Below are 26,733 nucleotides of genomic sequence, written 5' to 3'. Positions count from 1 at the left end.
AACACAAGAAACGTTTCAGCCTCCCCTCGCCCCTTCCTACAGGGATGAAACACAAGAAACGTTTCAGCCTCCCCTCGTTCCTTCCTACAGGGATGATACATAAGAAACGTTTCAGCCTCCCCTCGCCCCTTCCTACAGGGATGAAACACAAGAAACGTTTCAGCCTCCCCTCGTCCCTTCCTACAGGGATGATACACAAGAAACGTTTCAGCCTCCCCTCGTCCCTTCCTACAGGGATGATACACAAGAAACGTTTCAGCCTCCCCTCGTCCCTTCCTACAGGGAGGATACAGAAGAAACCAAGATGGGGACGTGTGGCAGACTAATAGTATACATAATATAGAGAAAAGGTTGTGTTAGAGAGAACAAGTTCCACATTCTCCATCATGTTTCTTATCTAGCCATCTAATCATGCCCTCCCGTCACATTGGGAGAGGTGTGGAGTCTGAAAAAGATAGAAGAGAAAGATAGAGGAGTTATCAGGAATGGAGAGGAGAGATAGTTGAGACATAATGGAGAGGAGAGACAGTTGAGACAGAGGGGAAAGAAGAGATAGTTGAGAGACGGGAAAGGAGAGATAGTTGAGACTAAATGGAGAGGAGAGATAGTTGAGACAGAGGGGAAAGAAGATAGTTGAGACATAATGGAGAGGGAGATAGTTGAGACAGAGAGGAGAGGAGATATAGTTGAGACAGAGAGGAGAGGGGAAATAGTTGAGACAGAGAGGAGAGGATAGATAGTTGAGACAGAGGGGAGAGGAGAGATAGTTGAGACAGAGAGGAGAGGATAGATAGTTGAGACAGAGAGGAGAGGAGAGATAGTTGAGACAGAGAGGAGAGATAGTTGAGACAGAGAGGAGAGGAGAGATAGTTGAGACAGAGGGGAGAGGAGAGATAGTTGAGACAGAATGGAGAGATAGTTGAGACAGAATGGAGAGATAGTTGAGACAGAACGGAGAGGAGAGAAAGTTGAGTCAGAGGGGAAAGAAGATAGTTGGAACAGAATGGAGAGGAGAGAAAGTTGAGACAGAATAGAGAGGAGAGGTAATTGAGACAGAATGGAGAGGAGAGAATAGTTGAGACACAGGGGAGAGGAGAGATAGTTGAGACAGAGGGGAGAGGAGAGATAGTTGAGACAGAGGGGAGAGGAGAGATAGTTGAGACAGAGGGGAGAGGAGAGATAGTTGAGACAGAGAGGAGAGGATAGATAGTTGAGCCAGAGAGAGGAGAGATAGTTGAGACAGAATGGAGAGGATAGATCGTTGAGACAGAGAGGAGAGGATTGATAGTTGAGACAGAGAGGAGAGGATAGATAGTTGAGACAGAGGGGAGAGGAGAGATAGTTGAGACAGAGAGGAGAGTATAGATAGTTGAGACAGAGGGGAGAGGAGAGATAGTTGAGACAGAGAGGAGAGGATAGATAGTTGAGACAGAGAGGAGAGGATAGATAGTTGAGACAGAGAGGAGAGGAGAGATAGTTGGACAGAATGGAGAGGATAGATAGTTGAGACAGAGAGGAGAGGAGAGATAGTTGAGACAGAGAGGAGAGGAGGGATAGTTGAGACAGAGAGGAGAGGAGAGATAGTTAAGACAGAGGGGAGAGGAGAGATAGTTGAGACAGAGGGGAGAGGAGAGATAGTTGAGACAGAGGGGAGAGGAGAGATAGTTGAGACAGAGAGGAGAGGATAGATAGTTCTAACCTGAAGGAGCAGTCATAGGTAGTTCTAACCTGAAGGAGCAGACATAGGTAGTTCTAACCTGAAGGAGCAGACATAGGTAGTTCTAACCTGAAGGAGCAGTCATAGGTAGTTCTAACCTGAAGGAGCAGACATAGGTAGTTCTAACCTGAAGGAGCAGTCATAGGTAGTTCTAACCTGAAGGAGCAGACATAGGTAGTTCTAACCTGAAGGAGCAGTCATAGGTAGTTCTAACCTGAAGGAGCAGTCATAGGTAGTTCTAACCTGAAGGAGCAGTCATAGGTAGTTCTAACCTGAAGGAGCAGTCATATGTAGTTCTAACCCGAAGGAGCAGTCATAGGTAGTTCTAACCCGAAGGAGCAGTCATAGGTAGTTCTAACCCAAAGGAGCAGACATAGGTAGTTCTAACCTGAAGGAGCAGACATAGGTAGTTCTAACCTGAAGGAGCAGTCATAGGTAGTTCTAACCTGAAGGAGCAGCCATAGGTAGTTCTAACCTGAAGGAGCAGACATAGGTAGTTCTAACCTGAAGGAGCAGTCATAGGTAGTTCTAACCTGAAGGAGCAGTCATAGGTAGTTCTAACCTGAAGGAGCAGTCATAGGTAGTTCTAACCTGAAGGAGCAGTCATAGGTAGTTCTAACCTGAAGGAGCAGTCATAGGTAGTTCTAACCTGAAGGAGCAGTCATAGGTGGTTCTAACCTGAAGGAGCAGTCATAGGTAGTTCTAACTTGAAGGAGCAGTCATAGGTAGTTCTAACCTGAAGGAGCAGTCATATGTAGTTCTAACCTGAAGGAGCAGTCATATGTAGTTCTAACCTGAAGGAGCAGTCATAGGTAGTTCTAACCTGAAGGAGCAGTCATATGTAGTTCTAACCTGAAGGAGCAGTCATAGGTAGTTCTAACCCGAAGGAGCAGACATAGGTAGTTCTAACCTGAAGGAGCAGTCATAGGTAGTTCTAACCTGAAGGAGCAGTCATAGGTAGTTCTAACCTGAAGGAGCAGTCATAGGTAGTTCTAACCTGAAGGAGCAGTCATATGTAGTTCTAACCTGAAGGAGCAGTCATAGGTAGTTCTAACCCGAAGGAGCAGTCATAGGTAGTTCTAACCCAAAGGAGCAGACATAGGTAGTTCTAACCTGAAGGAGCAGACATAGGTAGTTCTAACCTGAAGGAGCAGTCATAGGTAGTTCTAACCTGAAGGAGCAGCCATAGGTAGTTCTAACCTGAAGGAGCAGACATAGGTAGTTCTAACCTGAAGGAGCAGTCATAGGTAGTTCTAACCTGAAGGAGCAGTCATAGGTAGTTCCAACCTGAAGGAGCAGTCATAGGTAGTTCTAACCTGAAGGAGCAGTCATATGTAGTTCTAACCTGAAGGAGCAGTCATAGGTAGTTCTAACCTGAAGGAGCAGACATAGGTAGTTCTAACCTGAAGGAGCAGTCATAGGTAGTTCTAACCTGAAGGAGCAGACATAGGTAGTTCTAACCTGAAGGAGCAGTCATAGGTAGTTCTAACCTGAAGGAGCAGTCATAGGTAGTTCTAACCTGAAGGAGCAGTCATAGGTAGTTCTAACCTGAAGGAGCAGACATAGGTAGTTCTAACCTGAAGGAGCAGTCATAGGTAGTTCTAACCTGAAGGAGCAGTCATAGGTAGTTCTAACCTGAAGGAGCAGTCATAGGTAGTTCTAACCTGAAGGAGCAGTCATATGTAGTTCTAACCTGAAGGAGCAGTCATAGGTAGTTCTAACCCGAAGGAGCAGTCATAGGTAGTTCTAACCCAAAGGAGCAGACATAGGTAGTTCTAACCTGAAGGAGCAGACATAGGTAGTTCTAACCTGAAGGAGCAGTCATAGGTAGTTCTAACCTGAAGGAGCAGCCATAGGTAGTTCTAACCTGAAGGAGCAGACATAGGTAGTTCTAACCTGAAGGAGCAGTCATAGGTAGTTCTAACCTGAAGGAGCAGTCATAGGTAGTTCTAACCTGAAGGAGCAGTCATAGGTAGTTCTAACCTGAAGGAGCAGTCATAGGTAGTTCTAACCTGAAGGAGCAGTCATAGGTAGTTCTAACCTGAAGGAGCAGTCATAGGTGGTTCTAACCTGAAGGAGCAGTCATAGGTAGTTCTAACTTGAAGGAGCAGTCATAGGTAGTTCTAACCTGAAGGAGCAGTCATATGTAGTTCTAACCTGAAGGAGCAGTCATATGTAGTTCTAACCTGAAGGAGCAGTCATAGGTAGTTCTAACCTGAAGGAGCAGTCATATGTAGTTCTAACCTGAAGGAGCAGTCATAGGTAGTTCTAACCCGAAGGAGCAGACATAGGTAGTTCTAACCTGAAGGAGCAGTCATAGGTAGTTCTAACCTGAAGGAGCAGTCATAGGTAGTTCTAACCTGAAGGAGCAGTCATAGGTAGTTCTAACCTGAAGGAGCAGTCATATGTAGTTCTAACCTGAAGGAGCAGTCATAGGTAGTTCTAACCCAAAGGAGCAGACATAGGTAGTTCTAACCTGAAGGAGCAGACATAGGTAGTTCTAACCTGAAGGAGCAGTCATAGGTAGTTCTAACCTGAAGGAGCAGCCATAGGTAGTTCTAACCTGAAGGAGCAGACATAGGTAGTTCTAACCTGAAGGAGCAGTCATAGGTAGTTCTAACCTGAAGGAGCAGTCATAGGTAGTTCTAACCTGAAGGAGCAGTCATAGGTAGTTCTAACCTGAAGGAGCAGTCATAGGTAGTTCTAACCTGAAGGAGCAGTCATAGGTAGTTCTAACCTGAAGGAGCAGTCATAGGTGGTTCTAACCTGAAGGAGCAGTCATAGGTAGTTCTAACCTGAAGGAGCAGTCATAGGTAGTTCTAACCTGAAGGGGCAGTGAGAGCCCGACGGGGAGGCTGCTCTCAAGGTGGTTAGCCTGTTGGTGGCGCTGTTCTGTTGAAGCCACTGCTCTCCCACACTCACAGACCTGCAGCGACCCGTCACCACCTGTAGGGGGCAGGAGAGAAGGAGCAGAGGGGGAAGAGAAAAGCAAGGCATGTCTTAATAATAATAATAGTAATAAGAAATAATTAAATAGTCACTAGTAATAGGCTCACATCCGCCTGTTATCCTACTGATGCTCTGACGTTAACCAGGACATAGATGTTAGCCAGATATCACAAGATATTCTCGTTCTGGAGAGACCTGGGAAGGAACGGCTGAGGTTGAGCCTAACCAGAAAGAGGAGAGGAGAGCAGACGTACCTGGGTGTTGTGATGGCTGTGTTGGTTAGAGACGGTGAGAGGGGGAGGGGTCCAACAACAAGGGGCGGGGCTGCAGGAGGACATGGTCACCTGGAGGGGAGTGCAGGCCTGGAGGACAGGAAGACAACAACAGACCAGACATCTCTCAAACTCCCATACATTTATTTGACTGCAATTCTAGTCAAACTATTTTCTAAACACAACGTATAAAACAATTCAACAACGCAACATCACTGCCTTGCCATAGAAGACGAGTTGGTTGAAATGCGACAGAGAAACCAGCCTAAAACCATAAAAATGAATAAACAATCATGAACTGCAAATGATCTCAACATCCAGAGCACCGACCCTCTGCAGGCCATGGAAGACCCAGTACGCCCTAGAAAGCAGTGGCAATTGTTACTGAGTGGAATATATATGAAATGAAAAAGAGACCAGGGCCACCTACCTGATAGAGATGGTCTGTCTGTATCTGCCAGGAGGAGCTAGGGGCAGACTGGCTGAGAGGTCTGTGCTGGTATGGGTCTGACTCTGGACCTGAGCTGGGCCTGGAGATCCCTGACCCCGAGGAGGTGATCTGGAGTCCGGAATCTGGATCAGGGCTTAGAGGGGAGCCACAGGATGCCCAGGGGACGTGAGGGGAAGAAGCCGGGAGGGGGGCTGGGGGAAGAGGGGAGACGGGAGAGGGGTCTGGAGAGGGTTCTGGGGGAAGAGGGGAAACGAGAGAGGGGTCTGCTGGAGCTTCGCAGGAAATCTTTGTGTAGTAGAAGTCCTCCTCTCTTGGGGACTGCTCCGATCCACTGCTGTAGGTGTGTGCCGGGGTGTGGTGTGTGTGTGCCGGAGTGGGGTGTGTGTGTGTGCCGGGGTGTGTGTGTGTGTGTGCCGGGGTGGGGTGTGTGTGTGTGCCGGGGTGTGGTGTGTGTGTGTGCCGGGGTGGTGTGTGTGTATGTGCCGGGGTATGGTTTGTGCGTGTTAATTTGGAAGGGAGAGACAAAGAGAGGGAGACAGAGTAAGTTAACAATATAATTGGGCTACATGGTTTCTCTAAACCAGATGGCTGAGAGGGAAACTCACCCCAGGTGCATCACACGGACATGTCTCTTCATACCAACTGAAGACGTGAGCACCTTGCCACAGCTGGGCCACAGACACCTGTACGTTCCTCTGAAAGAACTCTGTGATCAGAGAGAGAGAGAGGTAAAGAGAAAGAGAGACAAGAGAGAAAGAGAGAAGAACAAAACAAACCTCATCAGCTACCTCACCGATTCTTCAACTGCCTTATTCTCTCTCTATCTTCATGGTGACAGCCTCCTCCCCACTCACCTTTGACCTTGCGGCTGTATGTAGCTCACCCCCCAGCTCCATATGCAGTCCTTCATCTGGGCGGCTGTCCATCTCGGCGACAGAAGGGGACGGAGCGGGACTAACGTTGCCGTGGTCCCAGCTCCAGTAGCCACTGCTGCCGCTGTCCGAAAGCTCCCCGCCCCCACACTCCATGTCTCCGCCCCCACACTCCATGTCTCCGCCCCTACACTCCATGTCTCCGCCCCTACACTCCATGTCTCCGCCCCATGATGATGAACCTAGAGAGACACAGCATGGTGGTCAGTATAGTCACTATATAACAATGTTAGAGAGACAGCATGGTGGTCAGTATAGTCACTATATAACCATGTTAGAGAGACAGCATGGTGGTCAGTATAGTCACTATATAACCATGTTAGAGAGACAGCATGGTGGTCAGTATAGTCACTAGTCACTATATAACCATGTTAGAGAGACAGCATGGTGGTCAGTATAGTCACTATATAACCATGTTAGAGAGACAGCATGGTGGTCAGTATAGTCACTATATAACCATGTTAGATAGACAGCATGGTGGTCAGTATAGTCACTATATAACCATGTTAGAGAGACAGCATGGTGGTCAGTATAGTCACTATATAACCATGTTAGAGAGACAACATGGTGGTCAGTATAGTTACTATATAACCATGTTAGATAGACAGCATGGTGGTCAGTATAGTCACTAGTCACTATATAACCATGTTAGATAGACAGCATGGTGGTCAGTATAGTTAATATATAACCATGTTAGAGAGACAACATGGTGGTCAGTATAGTCACTATATAACCATGTTAGAGAGACAGCATGGTGGTCAGTATAGTCACTATATAACCATGTTAGATAGACAGCATGGTGGTCAGTATAGTCACTAGTCACTATATAACCATGTTAGAGAGACAACATGGTGGTCAGTATAGTCTCTATATAACCATGTTAGAGAGACAGCATGGTGGTCAGTATAGTCACTAGTCACTATATAACCATGTTAGAGAGACAGCATGGTGGTCAGTATAGTCTCTATATAACCATGTTAGAGAGACAGCATGGTGGTCAGTATAGTCACTATATAACCATGTTAGAGAGACAGCATGGTGGTCAGTATAGTTACTATATAACCATGTTAGAGAGACAGCATGGTGGTCAGTATAGTCACTATATAACCATGTTAGAGAGACAGCATGGTGGTCAGTATAGTCACTATATAACCATGTTAGAGAGACAACATGGTGGTCAGTATAGTCACTATATAACCATGTTAGATAGACAGCATGGTGGTCAGTATAGTTACTATATAACCATGTTAGAGAGACAGCATGGTGGTCAGTATAGTCACTATATAACCATGTTAGATAGACAGCATGGTGGTCAGTATAGTTACTATATAACCATGTTAGAGAGACAGCATGGTGGTCAGTATAGTCACTATATAACCATGTTAGAGAGACAACATGGTGGTCAGTATAGTCACTATATAACCATGTTAGAGAGACAACATGGTGGTCAGTATAGTCACTATATAACCATGTTAGAGAGACAACATGGTGGTCAGTATAGTCACTATATAACCATGTTAGAGAGACAGCATGGTGGTCAGTATAGTCACTATATAACCATGTTAGATAGACAGCATGGTGGTCAGTATAGTCACTATATAACCATGTTAGATAGACAGCATGGTGGTCAGTATAGTCACTATATAACCATGTTAGAGAGACAACATTGTGGTCAGTATAGTCACTAGTCACTATATAACCATGTTAGATAGACAGCATGGTGGTCAGTATAGTCACTATATAACCATGTTAGAGAGACAACATTGTGGTCAGTATAGTCACTAGTCACTATATAACCATGTTAGATAGACAGCATGGTGGTCAGTATAGTCACTAGTCACTATATAACCATGTTAGAGAGACAGCATGGTGGTCAGTATAGTCACTAGTCACTATATAACCATGTTAGAGAGACAACATGGTGGTCAGTATAGTCACTATATAACCATGTTAGATAGACAGCATGGTGGTCAGTATAGTCACTATATAACCATGTTAGAGAGACAACATGGTGGTCAGTATAGTTACTATATAACCATGTTAGAGAGACAGCATGGTGGTCAGTATAGTCACTAGTCACTATATAACCATGTTAGAGAGACAGCATGGTGGTCAGTATAGTCACTATATAACCATGTTAGAGAGACAGCATGGTGGTCAGTATAGTTACTATATAACCATGTTAGAGAGACAACATTGTGGTCAGTATAGTCACTATATAACCATGTTAGAGAGACAGCATGGTGGTCAGTATAGTCACTATATAACCATGTTAGAGAGACAGCATGGTGGTCAGTATAGTCACTAGTCACTATATAACCATGTTAGAGAGACAACATTGTGGTCAGTATAGTCACTAGTCACTATATAACCATGTTAGATAGACAGCATGGTGGCCAGTATAGTTACTATATAACCATGTTAGAGAGACAGCATGGTGGTCAGTATAGTTACTATATAACCATGTTAGAGAGACAGCATGGTGGTCAGTATAGTCACTATATAACCATGTTAGATAGACAGCATGGTGGTCAGTATAGTCACTAGTCACTATATAACCATGTTAGAGAGACAGCATGGTGGTCAGTATAGTTACTATATAACCATGTTAGAGAGACAGCATGGTGGTCAGTATAGTTACTATATAACCATGTTAGAGAGACAGCATGGTGGTCAGTATAGTCACTATATAACCATGTTAGAGAGACAGCATGGTGGTCAGTATAGTCACTAGTCACTATATAACCATGTTAGATAGACAACATTGTGGTCAGTATAGTCACTAGTCACTATATAACCATGTTAGAGAGACAGCATGGTGGTCAGTATAGTCACTAGTCACTATATAACCATGTTAGATAGACAACATTGTGGTCAGTATAGTCACTAGTCACTATATAACCATGTTAGAGAGACAGCATGGTGGTCAGTATAGTCACTAGTCACTATATAACCATGTTAGAGAGACAGCATGGTGGTCAGTATAGTCACTAGTCACTATATAACCATGTTAGAGAGACAACATGGTGGTCAGTATAGTCACTATATAACCATGTTAGATAGACAGCATGGTGGTCAGTATAGTCACTAGTCACTATATAACCATGTTAGAGAGACAGCATGGTGGTCAGTATAGTCACTATATAACCATGTTAGAGAGACAACATGGTGGTCAGTATAGTTACTATATAACCATGTTAGAGAGACAGCATGGTGGTCAGTATAGTCACTAGTCACTATATAACCATGTTAGAGAGACAGCATGGTGGTCAGTATAGTCACTATATAACCATGTTAGAGAGACAGCATGGTGGTCAGTATAGTCACTATATAACCATGTTAGAGAGACAGCATGGTGGTCAGTATAGTCACTATATAACCATGTTAGAGAGACAGCATGGTGGTCAGTATAGTCACTATATAACCATGTTAGAGAGACAGCATGGTGGTCAGTATAGTCACTATATAACCATGTTAGAGAGACAACATGGTGGTCAGTATAGTCACTATATAACCATGTTAGAGAGACAGCATGGTGGTCAGTATAGTTACTATATAACCATGTTAGAGAGACAACATTGTGGTCAGTATAGTCACTATATAACCATGTTAGAGAGACAGCATGGTGGTCAGTATAGTCACTATATAACCATGTTAGAGAGACAGCATGGTGGTCAGTATAGTCACTAGTCACTATATAACCATGTTAGAGAGACAACATTGTGGTCAGTATAGTCACTAGTCACTATATAACCATGTTAGATAGACAGCATGGTGGCCAGTATAGTTACTATATAACCATGTTAGAGAGACAGCATGGTGGTCAGTATAGTTACTATATAACCATGTTAGAGAGACAGCATGGTGGTCAGTATAGTCACTATATAACCATGTTAGAGAGACAACATTGTGGTCAGTATAGTCACTAGTCACTATATAACCATGTTAGAGAGACAGCATGGTGGCCAGTATAGTCACTATATAACCATGTTAGATAGACAGCATGGTGGTCAGTATAGTCACTAGTCACTATATAACCATGTTAGAGAGACAACATTGTGGTCAGTATAGTCACTAGTCACTATATAACCATGTTAGAGAGACAGCATTGTGGTCAGTATAGTCACTATATAACCATGTTAGATAGACAGCATGGTGGTCAGTATAGTCACTAGTCACTATATAACCATGTTAGAGAGACAGCATGGTGGTCAGTATAGTTACTATATAACCATGTTAGAGAGACAGCATGGTGGTCAGTATAGTTACTATATAACCATGTTAGAGAGACAGCATGGTGGTCAGTATAGTCACTATATAACCATGTTAGAGAGACAGCATGGTGGTCAGTATAGTCACTAGTCACTATATAACCATGTTAGATAGACAACATTGTGGTCAGTATAGTCACTAGTCACTATATAACCATGTTAGAGAGACAGCATGGTGGTCAGTATAGTCACTAGTCACTATATAACCATGTTAGAGAGACAGCATGGTGGTCAGTATAGTCACTAGTCACTATATAACCATGTTAGAGAGACAGCATGGTGGTCAGTATAGTCACTATATAACCATGTTAGAGAGACAGCATGGTGGTCAGTATAGTTACTATATAACCATGTTAGAGAGACAGCATGGTGGTCAGTATAGTCACTATATAACCATGTTAGAGAGACAGCATGGTGGTCAGTATAGTCACTATATAACCATGTTAGAGAGACAACATGGTGGTCAGTATAGTCACTATATAACCATGTTAGATAGACAGCATGGTGGTCAGTATAGTTACTATATAACCATGTTAGAGAGACAGCATGGTGGTCAGTATAGTTACTATATAACCATGTTAGAGAGACAGCATGGTGGTCAGTATAGTCACTATATAACCATGTTAGAGAGACAACATGGTGGTCAGTATAGTCACTATATAACCATGTTAGATAGACAGCATGGTGGTCAGTATAGTCACTATATAACCATGTTAGATAGACAGCATGGTGGTCAGTATAGTCACTATATAACCATGTTAGAGAGACAACATTGTGGTCAGTATAGTCACTAGTCACTATATAACCATGTTAGATAGACAGCATGGTGGTCAGTATAGTCACTATATAACCATGTTAGAGAGACAACATTGTGGTCAGTATAGTCACTAGTCACTATATAACCATGTTAGATAGACAGCATGGTGGTCAGTATAGTCACTAGTCACTATATAACCATGTTAGAGAGACAGCATGGTGGTCAGTATAGTCACTAGTCACTATATAACCATGTTAGAGAGACAGCATGGTGGTCAGTATAGTCACTAGTCACTATATAACCATGTTAGAGAGACAACATGGTGGTCAGTATAGTCACTATATAACCATGTTAGATAGACAGCATGGTGGTCAGTATAGTCACTATATAACCATGTTAGAGAGACAACATGGTGGTCAGTATAGTCACTATATAACCATGTTAGATAGACAGCATGGTGGTCAGTATAGTCACTATATAACCATGTTAGAGAGACAACATGGTGGTCAGTATAGTCACTATATAACCATGTTAGATAGACAGCATGGTGGTCAGTATAGTCACTATATAACCATGTTAGAGAGACAACATGGTGGTCAGTATAGTTACTATATAACCATGTTAGAGAGACAGCATGGTGGTCAGTATAGTCACTAGTCACTATATAACCATGTTAGAGAGACAGCATGGTGGTCAGTATAGTCACTATATAACCATGTTAGAGAGACAGCATGGTGGTCAGTATAGTTACTATATAACCATGTTAGAGAGACAACATTGTGGTCAGTATAGTCACTATATAACCATGTTAGAGAGACAGCATGGTGGTCAGTATAGTCACTATATAACCATGTTAGAGAGACAGCATGGTGGTCAGTATAGTCACTAGTCACTATATAACCATGTTAGAGAGACAACATTGTGGTCAGTATAGTCACTAGTCACTATATAACCATGTTAGATAGACAGCATGGTGGCCAGTATAGTTACTATATAACCATGTTAGAGAGACAGCATGGTGGTCAGTATAGTTACTATATAACCATGTTAGATAGACAGCATGGTGGTCAGTATAGTCACTAGTCACTATATAACCATGTTAGAGAGACAGCATGGTGGTCAGTATAGTCACTAGTCACTATATAACCATGTTAGAGAGACAGCATGGTGGTCAGTATAGTCACTAGTCACTATATAACCATGTTAGAGAGACAGCATGGTGGTCAGTATAGTCACTAGTCACTATATAACCATGTTAGAGAGACAACATGGTGGTCAGTATAGTCACTATATAACCATGTTAGATAGACAGCATGGTGGTCAGTATAGTCACTATATAACCATGTTAGAGAGACAACATGGTGGTCAGTATAGTCACTATATAACCATGTTAGATAGACAGCATGGTGGTCAGTATAGTCACTATATAACCATGTTAGAGAGACAACATGGTGGTCAGTATAGTCACTATATAACCATGTTAGATAGACAGCATGGTGGTCAGTATAGTCACTATATAACCATGTTAGAGAGACAACATGGTGGTCAGTATAGTTACTATATAACCATGTTAGAGAGACAGCATGGTGGTCAGTATAGTCACTAGTCACTATATAACCATGTTAGAGAGACAGCATGGTGGTCAGTATAGTCACTATATAACCATGTTAGAGAGACAGCATGGTGGTCAGTATAGTTACTATATAACCATGTTAGAGAGACAACATTGTGGTCAGTATAGTCACTATATAACCATGTTAGAGAGACAGCATGGTGGTCAGTATAGTCACTATATAACCATGTTAGAGAGACAGCATGGTGGTCAGTATAGTCACTAGTCACTATATAACCATGTTAGAGAGACAACATTGTGGTCAGTATAGTCACTAGTCACTATATAACCATGTTAGATAGACAGCATGGTGGCCAGTATAGTTACTATATAACCATGTTAGAGAGACAGCATGGTGGTCAGTATAGTTACTATATAACCATGTTAGAGAGACAGCATGGTGGTCAGTATAGTCACTATATAACCATGTTAGATAGACAGCATGGTGGTCAGTATAGTCACTAGTCACTATATAACCATGTTAGAGAGACAGCATGGTGGTCAGTATAGTTACTATATAACCATGTTAGAGAGACAGCATGGTGGTCAGTATAGTTACTATATAACCATGTTAGAGAGACAGCATGGTGGTCAGTATAGTCACTATATAACCATGTTAGAGAGACAGCATGGTGGTCAGTATAGTCACTAGTCACTATATAACCATGTTAGATAGACAACATTGTGGTCAGTATAGTCACTAGTCACTATATAACCATGTTAGAGAGACAGCATGGTGGTCAGTATAGTCACTAGTCACTATATAACCATGTTAGAGAGACAGCATGGTGGTCAGTATAGTTACTATATAACCATGTTAGAGAGACAGCATGGTGGTCAGTATAGTCACTATATAACCATGTTAGAGAGACAGCATGGTGGTCAGTATAGTTACTATATAACCATGTTAGAGAGACAGCATGGTGGTCAGTATAGTCACTATATAACCATGTTAGAGAGACAGCATGGTGGTCAGTATAGTCACTATATAACCATGTTAGAGAGACAACATGGTGGTCAGTATAGTCACTATATAACCATGTTAGATAGACAGCATGGTGGTCAGTATAGTTACTATATAACCATGTTAGAGAGACAGCATGGTGGTCAGTATAGTTACTATATAACCATGTTAGAGAGACAGCATGGTGGTCAGTATAGTCACTATATAACCATGTTAGAGAGACAACATGGTGGTCAGTATAGTCACTATATAACCATGTTAGATAGACAGCATGGTGGTCAGTATAGTCACTATATAACCATGTTAGATAGACAGCATGGTGGTCAGTATAGTCACTATATAACCATGTTAGAGAGACAACATTGTGGTCAGTATAGTCACTAGTCACTATATAACCATGTTAGATAGACAGCATGGTGGTCAGTATAGTCACTATATAACCATGTTAGAGAGACAACATTGTGGTCAGTATAGTCACTAGTCACTATATAACCATGTTAGATAGACAGCATGGTGGTCAGTATAGTCACTAGTCACTATATAACCATGTTAGAGAGACAGCATGGTGGTCAGTATAGTCACTAGTCACTATATAACCATGTTAGAGAGACAACATGGTGGTCAGTATAGTCACTATATAACCATGTTAGATAGACAGCATGGTGGTCAGTATAGTTACTATATAACCATGTTAGAGAGACAACATGGTGGTCAGTATAGTTACTATATAACCATGTTAGAGAGACAGCATGGTGGTCAGTATAGTCACTAGTCACTATATAACCATGTTAGAGAGACAGCATGGTGGTCAGTATAGTCACTATATAACCATGTTAGAGAGACAGCATGGTGGTCAGTATAGTTACTATATAACCATGTTAGAGAGACAACATTGTGGTCAGTATAGTCACTATATAACCATGTTAGAGAGACAGCATGGTGGTCAGTATAGTCACTATATAACCATGTTAGAGAGACAGCATGGTGGTCAGTATAGTCACTAGTCACTATATAACCATGTTAGAGAGACAACATTGTGGTCAGTATAGTCACTAGTCACTATATAACCATGTTAGATAGACAGCATGGTGGCCAGTATAGTTACTATATAACCATGTTAGAGAGACAGCATGGTGGTCAGTATAGTTACTATATAACCATGTTAGAGAGACAGCATGGTGGTCAGTATAGTCACTATATAACCATGTTAGATAGACAGCATGGTGGTCAGTATAGTCACTAGTCACTATATAACCATGTTAGAGAGACAGCATGGTGGTCAGTATAGTTACTATATAACCATGTTAGAGAGACAGCATGGTGGTCAGTATAGTTACTATATAACCATGTTAGAGAGACAGCATGGTGGTCAGTATAGTCACTATATAACCATGTTAGAGAGACAGCATGGTGGTCAGTATAGTCACTAGTCACTATATAACCATGTTAGATAGACAACATTGTGGTCAGTATAGTCACTAGTCACTATATAACCATGTTAGAGAGACAGCATGGTGGTCAGTATAGTCACTAGTCACTATATAACCATGTTAGAGAGACAGCATGGTGGTCAGTATAGTCACTAGTCACTATATAACCATGTTAGAGAGACAGCATGGTGGTCAGTATAGTCACTATATAACCATGTTAGAGAGACAGCATGGTGGTCAGTATAGTCACTATATAACCATGTTAGAGAGACAGCATGGTGGTCAGTATAGTCACTATATAACCATGTTAGATAGACAGCATGGTGGTCAGTATAGTCACTATATAACCATGTTAGATAGACAGCATGGTGGTCAGTATAGTCACTATATAACCATGTTAGAGAGACAGCATGGTGGTCAGTATAGTCACTATATAACCATGTTAGAGAGACAGCATGGTGGTCAGTATAGTCACTATATAACCATGTTAGAGAGACAGCATGGTGGTCAGTATAGTCACTAGTCACTATATAACCATGTTAGATAGACAACATTGTGGTCAGTATAGTCACTAGTCACTATATAACCATGTTAGAGAGACAGCATGGTGGTCAGTATAGTCACTAGTCACTATATAACCATGTTAGAGAGACAGCATGGTGGTCAGTATAGTCACTAGTCACTATATAACCATGTTAGAGAGACAGCATGGTGGTCAGTATAGTCACTATATAACCATGTTAGAGAGACAGCATGGTGGTCAGTATAGTTACTATATAACCATGTTAGAGAGACAGCATGGTGGTCAGTATAGTCACTATATAACCATGTTAGAGAGACAGCATGGTGGTCAGTATAGTCACTATATAACCATGTTAGAGAGACAACATGGTGGTCAGTATAGTCACTATATAACCATGTTAGATAGACAGCATGGTGGTCAGTATAGTTACTATATAACCATGTTAGAGAGACAGCATGGTGGTCAGTATAGTTACTATATAACCATGTTAGAGAGACAGCATGGTGGTCAGTATAGTCACTATATAACCATGTTAGAGAGACAACATGGTGGTCAGTATAGTCACTATATAACCATGTTAGATAGACAGCATGGTGGTCAGTATAGTCACTATATAACCATGTTAGATAGACAGCATGGTGGTCAGTATAGTCACTATATAACCATGTTAGAGAGACAACATTGTGGTCAGTATAGTCACTAGTCACTATATAACCATGTTAGATAGACAGCATGGTGGTCAGTATAGTCACTATATAACCATGTTAGAGAGACAACATTGTGGTCAGTATAGTCACTAGTCACTATATAACCATGTTAGATAGACAGCATGGTGGTCAGTATAGTCACTAGTCACTATATAACCATGTTAGAGAGACAGCATGGTGGTCAGTATAGTCACTAGTCACTATATAACCATGTTAGAGAGACAACATGGTGGTCAGTATAGTCACTATATAACCATGTTAGATAGACAGCATGGTGGTCAGTATAGTTACTATATAACCATGTTAGAGAGACAACATGGTGGTCAGTATAGTTACTATATAACCATGTTAGAGAGACAGCATGGTGGTCAGTATAGTCACTAGTCACTATATAACCATGTTAGAGAGACAGCATGGTGGTCAGTATAGTCACTATATAACCATGTTAGAGAGACAGCATGGTGGTCAGTATAGTTACTATATAACCATGTTAGAGAGACAACATTGTGGTCAGTATAGTCACTATATAACCATGTTAGAGAGACAGCATGGTGGTCAGTATAGTCACTATATAACCATGTTAGAGAGACAGCATGGTGGTCAGTATAGTCACTAGTCACTATATAACCATGTTAGAGAGACAACATTGTGGTCAGTATAGTCACTAGTCACTATATAACCATGTTAGATAGACAGCATGGTGGCCAGTATAGTTACTATATAACCATGTTAGAGAGACAGCATGGTGGTCAGTATAGTTACTATATAACCATGTTAGAGAGACAGCATGGTGGTCAGTATAGTCACTATATAACCATGTTAGATAGACAGCATGGTGGTCAGTATAGTCACTAGTCACTATATAACCATGTTAGAGAGACAGCATGGTGGTCAGTATAGTTACTATATAACCATGTTAGAGAGACAGCATGGTGGTCAGTATAGTTACTATATAACCATGTTAGAGAGACAGCATGGTGGTCAGTATAGTCACTATATAACCATGTTAGAGAGACAGCATGGTGGTCAGTATAGTCACTAGTCACTATATAACCATGTTAGATAGACAACATTGTGGTCAGTATAGTCACTAGTCACTATATAACCATGTTAGAGAGACAGCATGGTGGTCAGTATAGTCACTAGTCACTATATAACCATGTTAGAGAGACAGCATGGTGGTCAGTATAGTCACTAGTCACTATATAACCATGTTAGAGAGACAGCATGGTGGTCAGTATAGTCACTATATAACCATGTTAGAGAGACAGCATGGTGGTCAGTATAGTCACTATATAACCATGTTAGAGAGACAGCATGGTGGTCAGTATAGTCACTATATAACCATGTTAGATAGACAGCATGGTGGTCAGTATAGTCACTATATAACCATGTTAGATAGACAGCATGGTGGTCAGTATAGTCACTATATAACCATGTTAGAGAGACAGCATGGTGGTCAGTATAGTCACTATATAACCATGTTAGATAGACAGCATGGTGGTCAGTATAGTCACTATATAACCATGTTAGATAGACAGCATGGTGGTCAGTATAGTCACTATATAACCATGTTAGAGAGACAGCATGGTGGTCAGTATAGTCACTATATAACCATGTTAGATAGACAGCATGGTGGTCAGTATAGTCTCTATATAACCATGTTAGAGAGACAGCATGGTGGTCAGTATAGTCACTATATAACCATGTTAGAGAGACAGCATGGTGGTCAGTATAGTCACTATATAACCATGTTAGAGAGACAGCATGGTGGTCAGTATAGTTAATATATAACCATGTTAGAGAGACAACATTGTGGTCAGTATAGTCACTATATAACCATGTTAGAGAGACAGCATGGTGGTCAGTATAGTCACTATATAACCATGTTAGAGAGACAGCATGGTGGTCAGTATAGTCACTAGTCACTATATAACCATGTTAGAGAGACAGCATTGTGGTCAGTATAGTCACTATATAACCATGTTAGAGAGACAGCATGGTGGTCAGTATAGTCACTAGTCACTATATAACCATGTTAGAGAGACAACATGGTGGTCAGTATAGTCACTATATAACCATGTTAGAGACAGCATGGTGGTCAGTATAGTCACTATATAACCATGTTAGAGAGACAGCATGGTGGTCAGTATAGTCACTATATAACCATGTTAGATAGACAGCATGGTGGTCAGTATAGTCACTATATAACCATGTTAGAGAGACAGCATGGTGGTCAGTATAGTCACTAGTCACTATATAACCATGTTAGAGAGACAACATGGTGGTCAGTATAGTCACTATATAACCATGTTAGAGAGACAACATTGTGGTCAGTATAGTCACTATATAACCATGTTAGAGAGACAGCATGGTGGTCAGTATAGTTACTATATAACCATGTTAGAGAGACAGCATGGTGCTCAGTATAGTCACTATATAACCATGTTAGAGAGACAGCATGGTGGTCAGTATAGTCACTAGTCACTATATAACCATGTTAGAGAGACAGCATGGTGGTCAGTATAGTCACTATATAACCATGTTAGAGAGACAGCATGGTGGTCAGTATAGTCACTATATAACCATGTTAGAGAGACAGCATGGTGGTCAGTATAGTCACTATATAACCATGTTAGAGAGACAGCATGGTGGTCAGTATAGTCACTAGTCACTATATAACAATGTTAGAGAGACAGCATGGTGGTCAGTATAGTCACTATATAACCATGTTAGAGAGACAGCATGGCGGTCAGTATAGTCACTATATAACCATGTTAGAGAGACAACATGGTGGTCAGTATAGTCACTATATAACCATGTTAGATAGACAGCATGGTGGTCAGTATAGTTACTATATAACCATGTTAGAGAGACAGCATGGTGGTCAGTATAGTTACTATATAACCATGTTAGAGAGACAGCATGGTGGTCAGTATAGTCACTATATAACCATGTTAGATAGACAGCATGGTGGTCAGTATAGTCACTATATAACCATGTTAGAGAGACAACATTGTGGTCAGTATAGTCACTAGTCACTATATAACCATGTTAGATAGACAGCATGGTGGTCAGTATAGTCACTATATAACCATGTTAGAGAGACAACATTGTGGTCAGTATAGTCACTAGTCACTATATAACCATGTTAGATAGACAGCATGGTGGTCAGTATAGTCACTAGTCACTATATAACCATGTTAGAGAGACAGCATGGTGGTCAGTATAGTCACTAGTCACTATATAACCATGTTAGAGAGACAACATGGTGGTCAGTATAGTCACTATATAACCATGTTAGATAGACAGCATGGTGGTCAGTATAGTCACTATATAACCATGTTAGAGAGACAACATGGTGGTCAGTATAGTTACTATATAACCATGTTAGAGAGACAGCATGGTGGTCAGTATAGTCACTAGTCACTATATAACCATGTTAGAGAGACAGCATGGTGGTCAGTATAGTCACTATATAACCATGTTAGAGAGACAGCATGGTGGTCAGTATAGTTACTATATAACCATGTTAGAGAGACAACATTGTGGTCAGTATAGTCACTATATAACCATGTTAGAGAGACAGCATGGTGGTCAGTATAGTCACTATATAACCATGTTAGAGAGACAGCATGGTGGTCAGTATAGTCACTAGTCACTATATAACCATGTTAGAGAGACAACATTGTGGTCAGTATAGTCACTAGTCACTATATAACCATGTTAGATAGACAGCATGGTGGCCAGTATAGTTACTATATAACCATGTTAGAGAGACAGCATGGTGGTCAGTATAGTTACTATATAACCATGTTAGAGAGACAGCATGGTGGTCAGTATAGTCACTATATAACCATGTTAGATAGACAGCATGGTGGTCAGTATAGTCACTATATAACCATGTTAGAGAGACAGCATGGTGGTCAGTATAGTCACTAGTCACTATATAACCATGTTAGATAGACAACATTGTGGTCAGTATAGTCACTAGTCACTATATAACCATGTTAGAGAGACAGCATGGTGGTCAGTATAGTCACTAGTCACTATATAACCATGTTAGAGAGACAGCATGGTGGTCAGTATAGTCACTAGTCACTATATAACCATGTTAGAGAGACAGCATGGTGGTCAGTATAGTCACTAGTCACTATATAACCATGTTAGAGAGACAGCATGGTGGTCAGTATAGTCACTATATAACCATGTTAGAGAGACAGCATGGTGGTCAGTATAGTCACTATATAACCATGTTAGAGAGACAGCATGGTGGTCAGTATAGTCACTGTATAACCATGTTAGATAGACAGCATGGTGGTCAGTATAGTCACTATATAACCATGTTAGATAGACAGCATGGTGGTCAGTATAGTCACTATATAACCATGTTAGAGAGACAGCATGGTGGTCAGTATAGTCACTATATAACCATGTTAGATAGACAGCATGGTGGTCAGTATAGTCACTATATAACCATGTTAGATAGACAGCATGGTGGTCAGTATAGTCACTATATAACCATGTTAGAGAGACAGCATGGTGGTCAGTATAGTCACTATATAACCATGTTAGATAGACAGCATGGTGGTCAGTATAGTCTCTATATAACCATGTTAGAGAGACAGCATGGTGGTCAGTATAGTCACTATATAACCATGTTAGAGAGACAGCATGGTGGTCAGTATAGTCACTATATAACCATGTTAGAGAGACAGCATGGTGGTCAGTATAGTTACTATATAACCATGTTAGAGAGACAACATTGTGGTCAGTATAGTCACTATATAACCATGTTAGAGAGACAGCATGGTGGTCAGTATAGTCACTAGTCACTATATAACCATGTTAGAGAGACAGCATTGTGGTCAGTATAGTCACTATATAACCAAGTTAGAGAGACAGCATGGTGGTCAGTATAGTCACTAGTCACTATATAACCATGTTAGAGAGACAACATGGTGGTCAGTATAGTCACTATATAACCATGTTAGAGACAGCATGGTGGTCAGTATAGTCACTATATAACCATGTTAGAGAGACAGCATGGTGGTCAGTATAGTCACTATATAACCATGTTAGATAGACAGCATGGTGGTCAGTATAGTCACTATATAACCATGTTAGAGAGACAGCATGGTGGTCAGTATAGTCACTAGTCACTATATAACCATGTTAGAGAGACAACATGGTGGTCAGTATAGTCACTATATAACCATGTTAGAGAGACAACATTGTGGTCAGTATAGTCACTATATAACCATGTTAGAGAGACAGCATGGTGGTCAGTATAGTTACTATATAACCATGTTAGAGAGACAGCATGGTGCTCAGTATAGTCACTATATAACCATGTTAGAGAGACAGCATGGTGGTCAGTATAGTCACTAGTCACTATATAACCATGTTAGAGAGACAGCATGGTGGTCAGTATAGTCACTATATAACCATGTTAGAGAGACAGCATGGTGGTCAGTATAGTCACTATATAACCATGTTAGAGAGACAGCATGGTGGTCAGTATAGTCACTATATAACCATGTTAGAGAGACAGCATGGTGGTCAGTATAGTCACTATATAACCATGTTAGAGAGACAGCATGGTGGTCAGTATAGTCACTAGTCACTATATAACCATGTTAGATAGACAGCATGGTGGTCAGTATAGTCACTAGTCACTATATAACCATGTTAGAGAGACAGCATGGTGGTCAGTATAGTCACTATATAACCATGTTAGAGAGACAGCATGGTGGTCAGTATAGTCACTAGTCACTATATAACAATGTTAGAGAGACAGCATGGTGGTCAGTATAGTCACTATATAACCATGTTAGAGAGACAGCATGGTGGTCAGTATAGTTACTATATAACCATGTTAGAGAGACAGCATGGTGCTCAGTATAGTCACTATGTTAGAGAGAGAGGGGGGGGGGCTTATGTTGGTGGTTACTATTTAACCATGTTAGAGAGAGGGGGGGGGGGCTTCTGTTGGTAACCATGTTAGAGAGGGGGGGGGGGGCTTCTGTTGGTAACCATGTTAGTGAGAGAGGGGGGGGAGCTTCTGTTGGGGGTCACTATGTAACCATGTTAGAGAGAGAGGGGGGGGGGGCTTCTGTTGGTGGTCACTATGTAACCATGTTAGAGAGAGGGGGGGGGGGGGGCTTCTGTTGGTGGTTACTATTTAACCATGTTAGAGAGGAGGGGGCTTCTGCTGGTTGTCACTATGTAACCATGTTAGAGAGAGAGGGGCGGGGGGGGGCTTCTGTTGGTGGTTACTATTTAACCATGTTAGAGAGGAGGGGGCTTCTGCTGGTTGTCACTATGTAACCATGTTAGAGAGAGAGGAGGGGGGGGGGGCTTCTGTTGGTGGTTAATATGTAACCATGTTAGAGAGGAGGGGGGGGGGGGGGCTTCTGTTGGTGGTTACTATGTAACCATGTTAGAGAGGAGGGGGGGGGGGCTTCTGTTGGTGGTTACTATTTAATCATGTTAGAGAGAGAGGGGGGAGGGGGCTTCTGTTGGTAACCATGTTAGAGAGAGAGGGGGGGGCATCTGTTGGGGGTTACAATTTAACCATGTTAGAGAGGGGGGGGGCTTCTGTTGGTGGTTACTTTTTAACCATGTTAGAGAGGAAGGGGGGGGGGGGCTTCTATTGGTGGTTACTATGTAACCATGTTAGAGAGAGGGGGGGGGGGCTTCTGTGGTAACCATGTTAGAGAGAGGGGGGGCTTCTGTTGGTAACCATGTTAGAGAGGGGGGGGGGGGGCTTCTGTTGGTAACCATGTTAGAGAGAGGGGGGGGGGCTTCTGTTGGTGGTTAACTTCTCAGGAACCCTCAGCTTTTCCATGTATTTTAAATATTCCAGAGCTAGCACACCTGATTTAAATTGTCAACTGTCAAGCCCTTGATTAGGTGAATCAGGTGAGCTGGTTCAGGGCTACAACCACTGTCTTAAAAGGTTCCAATTCCAGGGAGACTAGGGCAGGTTGGGCACCTCAAAGAGTCAATGTGTAATTGGAACCCTGGGTTGCAATTGGTTCTCTGTGTGTTTGCCTCACTGTGTCACGCCCTGACCTTAGAGAGACGTTTTATTTCTCTATTTGGTTAGGTCAGGGTGTGATTTGGGGTGGGCATTCTATGTTGTTTGTTTCTATGTTTTGGCCCGGGTGTGGTTCTCAATCAGGGACAGCTGTCTATCGTTGTCTCTGATTGGGAATCATACTTAGGCAGCCTTTTTTACTTTTGGTAGTTGTGGGTAGTTGTCTTCGTTTGTGCGTACAGCCTTACTGAGCTTCACGTTCGTTTTGTTGGCGAAATTTGTATAATAAAGGACAAATGTACGCTCACCACGCTGCACCACGCCGCTCACCACGCTGTACCATGCTGCACCACGCCGCTCACCACGCTGCACCACGCCGCTCACCACGCTGCACCACGCCGCTCACCACGCTGCACCACGCCGCTCACCACGCTGCACCACGCCGCTCACCACGCTGCACCACGCCGCTCACCACGCTGCACCTTGGTCCATTCCATACGACGATCGTGACACACTGACTTACCTGGTACTGGGTCAGTGAGTGAGTGAGTGAGTGAGTGAGTGAGTGAGTGAGTGAGTGAGTGAGTGAGTGAGTGAGTGAGTGAGAGAGAGAGAGACAGAGGAAAAAAACGGAAGAGCAAGATGGTTCTGATTTATTGACTAACCTACCTGGTAGAGAGTCATTCTGACTCTGAGGAGAGCTCTGGACCACAGGGCTGCAGGACAGACTGGTCAGAACCATGGCTGCCATGATCTCATCCATCTCCACCGACCCTGGGCTCCAGAAACTGAGGAGGAGGGGGGGGGGGGGGCATTAATTACAAGATGGATTTAGTCTTGGGGCAACGATCACAATCTTCACCTACAACTTAAAGAAGAGGAGCAGATTAAGAATGGAGACTCCATTGAGGAGTACCAAGATAACAGTTGATGTTGTAAGGTGGTGTGAAAAGATGAAGAACAGCTTTAGGCTGAAGGATGACCACAGCGAGAGAGCCTACCTGTAAGGGGCAGACACAGGGCAGGAGGGTATTGTGGGAGTTGTAGTCTGCTGGGGAGCCGAGGGGTGTGTCCAGACCCTCTCAGTCCTCCCCTGAGGCACGAAGACTGGGCCCTGATGGTTCCTATCCATGATTTTTCTATGACCGTTCCTCTCTGTCATGTTAGGGGCTTCCTGCCCACAGCACTGCATGTACACCTGCAGACAGACACATGGACAGAGGTGCAACACTGATAAGATATGGGCGAGACGCAGAGATGGAGGCACAGTTGAGACAATGACACCTGTACAGTAAAACTGTGACAATACTTTTAGATACCCACAAAATATTGAAATTGAATGATGGATTCCTTCTTCCTATCTCTGCTTGTATGGGTCCACTTACCAGTGTCTCCTGTGTCTCTGCCCCAGGCTGCCTGGTGTCTGTGGGTCTTACTGCTGTAGAGGGACATGACTGTGGTCCTGAAGAAGAGATCCTGTCCTCTGGTCTCTTGGTAGCCATGGTGCTGCTGCTGGTAGAGGCTGGAGGAGCTCAGAATAAAAAATAAATAAAATCTAAGATACATCATGAAGTTCTATTAGAATAAAAGTTATGCTATTCTAGAACCATAGAATAAAAGTTATGCTATTCTAGAACCATAGAATAAAAGTTGTGCTATTCTAGAACCATAGAATAAATGTTATGCTATTCTAGAACCATAGAATAAAAGTTATGCTATTCTAGAACCATAGAATAAAAGTTATGCTATTCTAGAACCATAAAATAAAAGCCATCTCTTTATTGGAAGGAAAGCAGCAAATCATGTTTTTTTTTGTGTGCATATAAATATTATGTAATGTTTTGGAATGTAAATCACAGCACAAAATGTTTTACTTCAATCATTACTGGTAATTACATGTTTATCGGCACCTGCATGTGTAATTACAGTTTCCATCTAACAAAGGAGTGATGTTGCGAAAATTCCTAAAAGTCAACCACACAACCAATGACATCATCCTGTACCGAGAGTGTTTTATTTTTTAAAGATCACACACCCCTCTCTGTCTGACTGACCGAGAGGTAGCAAGTGTGCAGTGTGTGTGGACTCCTGAGTGGCTTTCAGTGGAGCACAATAACCCATTTCTGTTTAACCTAACGTTTATAATTTTAAAACATAGACTTGTTTTAAACTGCATTATTTGGGGACTGTGCCGATAGGCTAGTAAAGACCCTGGAGGTATAGTCATCTAGTCCAATAGGCGCTCACATCCACTAGTAAACAGCCCTACTGTGGAGGAGACGGGCGCTCATTGGCTGAGAGCTTCTTTCCAGGCTACACACCCCTTTCTGACAACGTGTTCGGACACGAGTTTCGGCCGGAGCGTTGGAGATGGTGATGGGAATATAGTCATATCCGCTTAATGTTTAATACAAAGTAGTATAATTTCCCTGAGAATATTGCCATTTTCGTATTAGTCCGAAGTCATGTGTTGTAATAGTGAAAAGAAAATAGAGAAATCTCAAAACAACACCGATAAACTCAATGAAAACATCTATCCTACCCGGCAACCCAGAACGATTAGGAAATCCCCCTCATTACAAACATGCCCAAACATGTATTTAAAAAAAGCAGACCCATCACTAACGTTATTAATATTTTCTAAACATTACTACTATCCTATTTAATAATAAAACATGATGATATTTACCGTTAGAGCGATCGAGATTCTTGTGTCCAGTTTGGAGAGTGAATGAAAGTAGGCGTCTCCACCGGGTCTGCCTTGAAGACTACCAGTGAAAGGGTGGCTGGATGGGGAACGGATTGCAGGATGCGCTCTGTGCGGATGTGGCTACACGTGCGCGCGTATGGTGGAGCAGTGCGGAGAGCGACAGCTGGCCACAGCGCGAGATATCAGACTGCACAAGGGCAGATCTGGGTGATAGGTTACGAGATCAAAATTATACCCTCGGCGCACAGACACAGACAGACGGAGGGAGAACTGCGCCAGAGAAACTAGGCTACATGAAACACAATGACCAGAGATTTGTACTTCTTCAGATTTTTTTTGATGCGTGTTTTCAATGTGCAGATAGTTTTGTTCAAATATAAATGTTCATAATGGGTT

General features: G+C 42.2%; 1 protein-coding gene across 4 annotated transcripts in view; it reads right to left on the bottom strand.

Moving 5' to 3' along the window:
• The window catches only part of LOC110521109 (zinc finger protein 704), a 30,242-nt gene extending 3,716 nt beyond the window's left edge, over positions 1–26,526 (bottom strand). The window contains exons 1-9 of one of the 4 annotated variants that reach the window (XM_090233509.1): positions 26,317–26,526; positions 25,013–25,158; positions 24,629–24,825; positions 24,297–24,415; positions 6,244–6,503; positions 5,995–6,095; positions 5,369–5,723; positions 4,921–5,028; positions 4,542–4,663 (exon numbers count right to left, since the gene is read on the bottom strand). In XM_090233509.1, coding sequence (XP_090089635.1) covers positions 4,542–4,663; positions 4,921–5,028; positions 5,369–5,723; positions 5,995–6,095; positions 6,244–6,503; positions 24,297–24,415; positions 24,629–24,825; positions 25,013–25,129 — 1,379 coding nt within the window. In that variant the 5' untranslated portion in view covers positions 25,130–25,158; positions 26,317–26,526. The remainder of the gene's footprint in view (positions 1–4,541; positions 4,664–4,920; positions 5,029–5,368; positions 5,724–5,994; positions 6,096–6,243; positions 6,504–24,296; positions 24,416–24,628; positions 24,826–25,012; positions 25,159–26,316) is intronic. The other 3 variants (XM_090233511.1, XM_090233510.1, XM_090233512.1) reach the window with 3 other exon arrangements.
• Positions 26,527–26,733: the final 207 nt, after the last annotated feature.

The sequence above is a fragment of the Oncorhynchus mykiss genome, chromosome 4 (assembly GCF_057628025.1).
Source record: "Oncorhynchus mykiss isolate SJ-2025 chromosome 4, ASM5762802v1, whole genome shotgun sequence".
Classification (NCBI taxonomy): Eukaryota; Metazoa; Chordata; class Actinopteri; order Salmoniformes; family Salmonidae; genus Oncorhynchus; species Oncorhynchus mykiss.
This window is presented reverse-complemented; position numbering and strand designations above follow the sequence as displayed.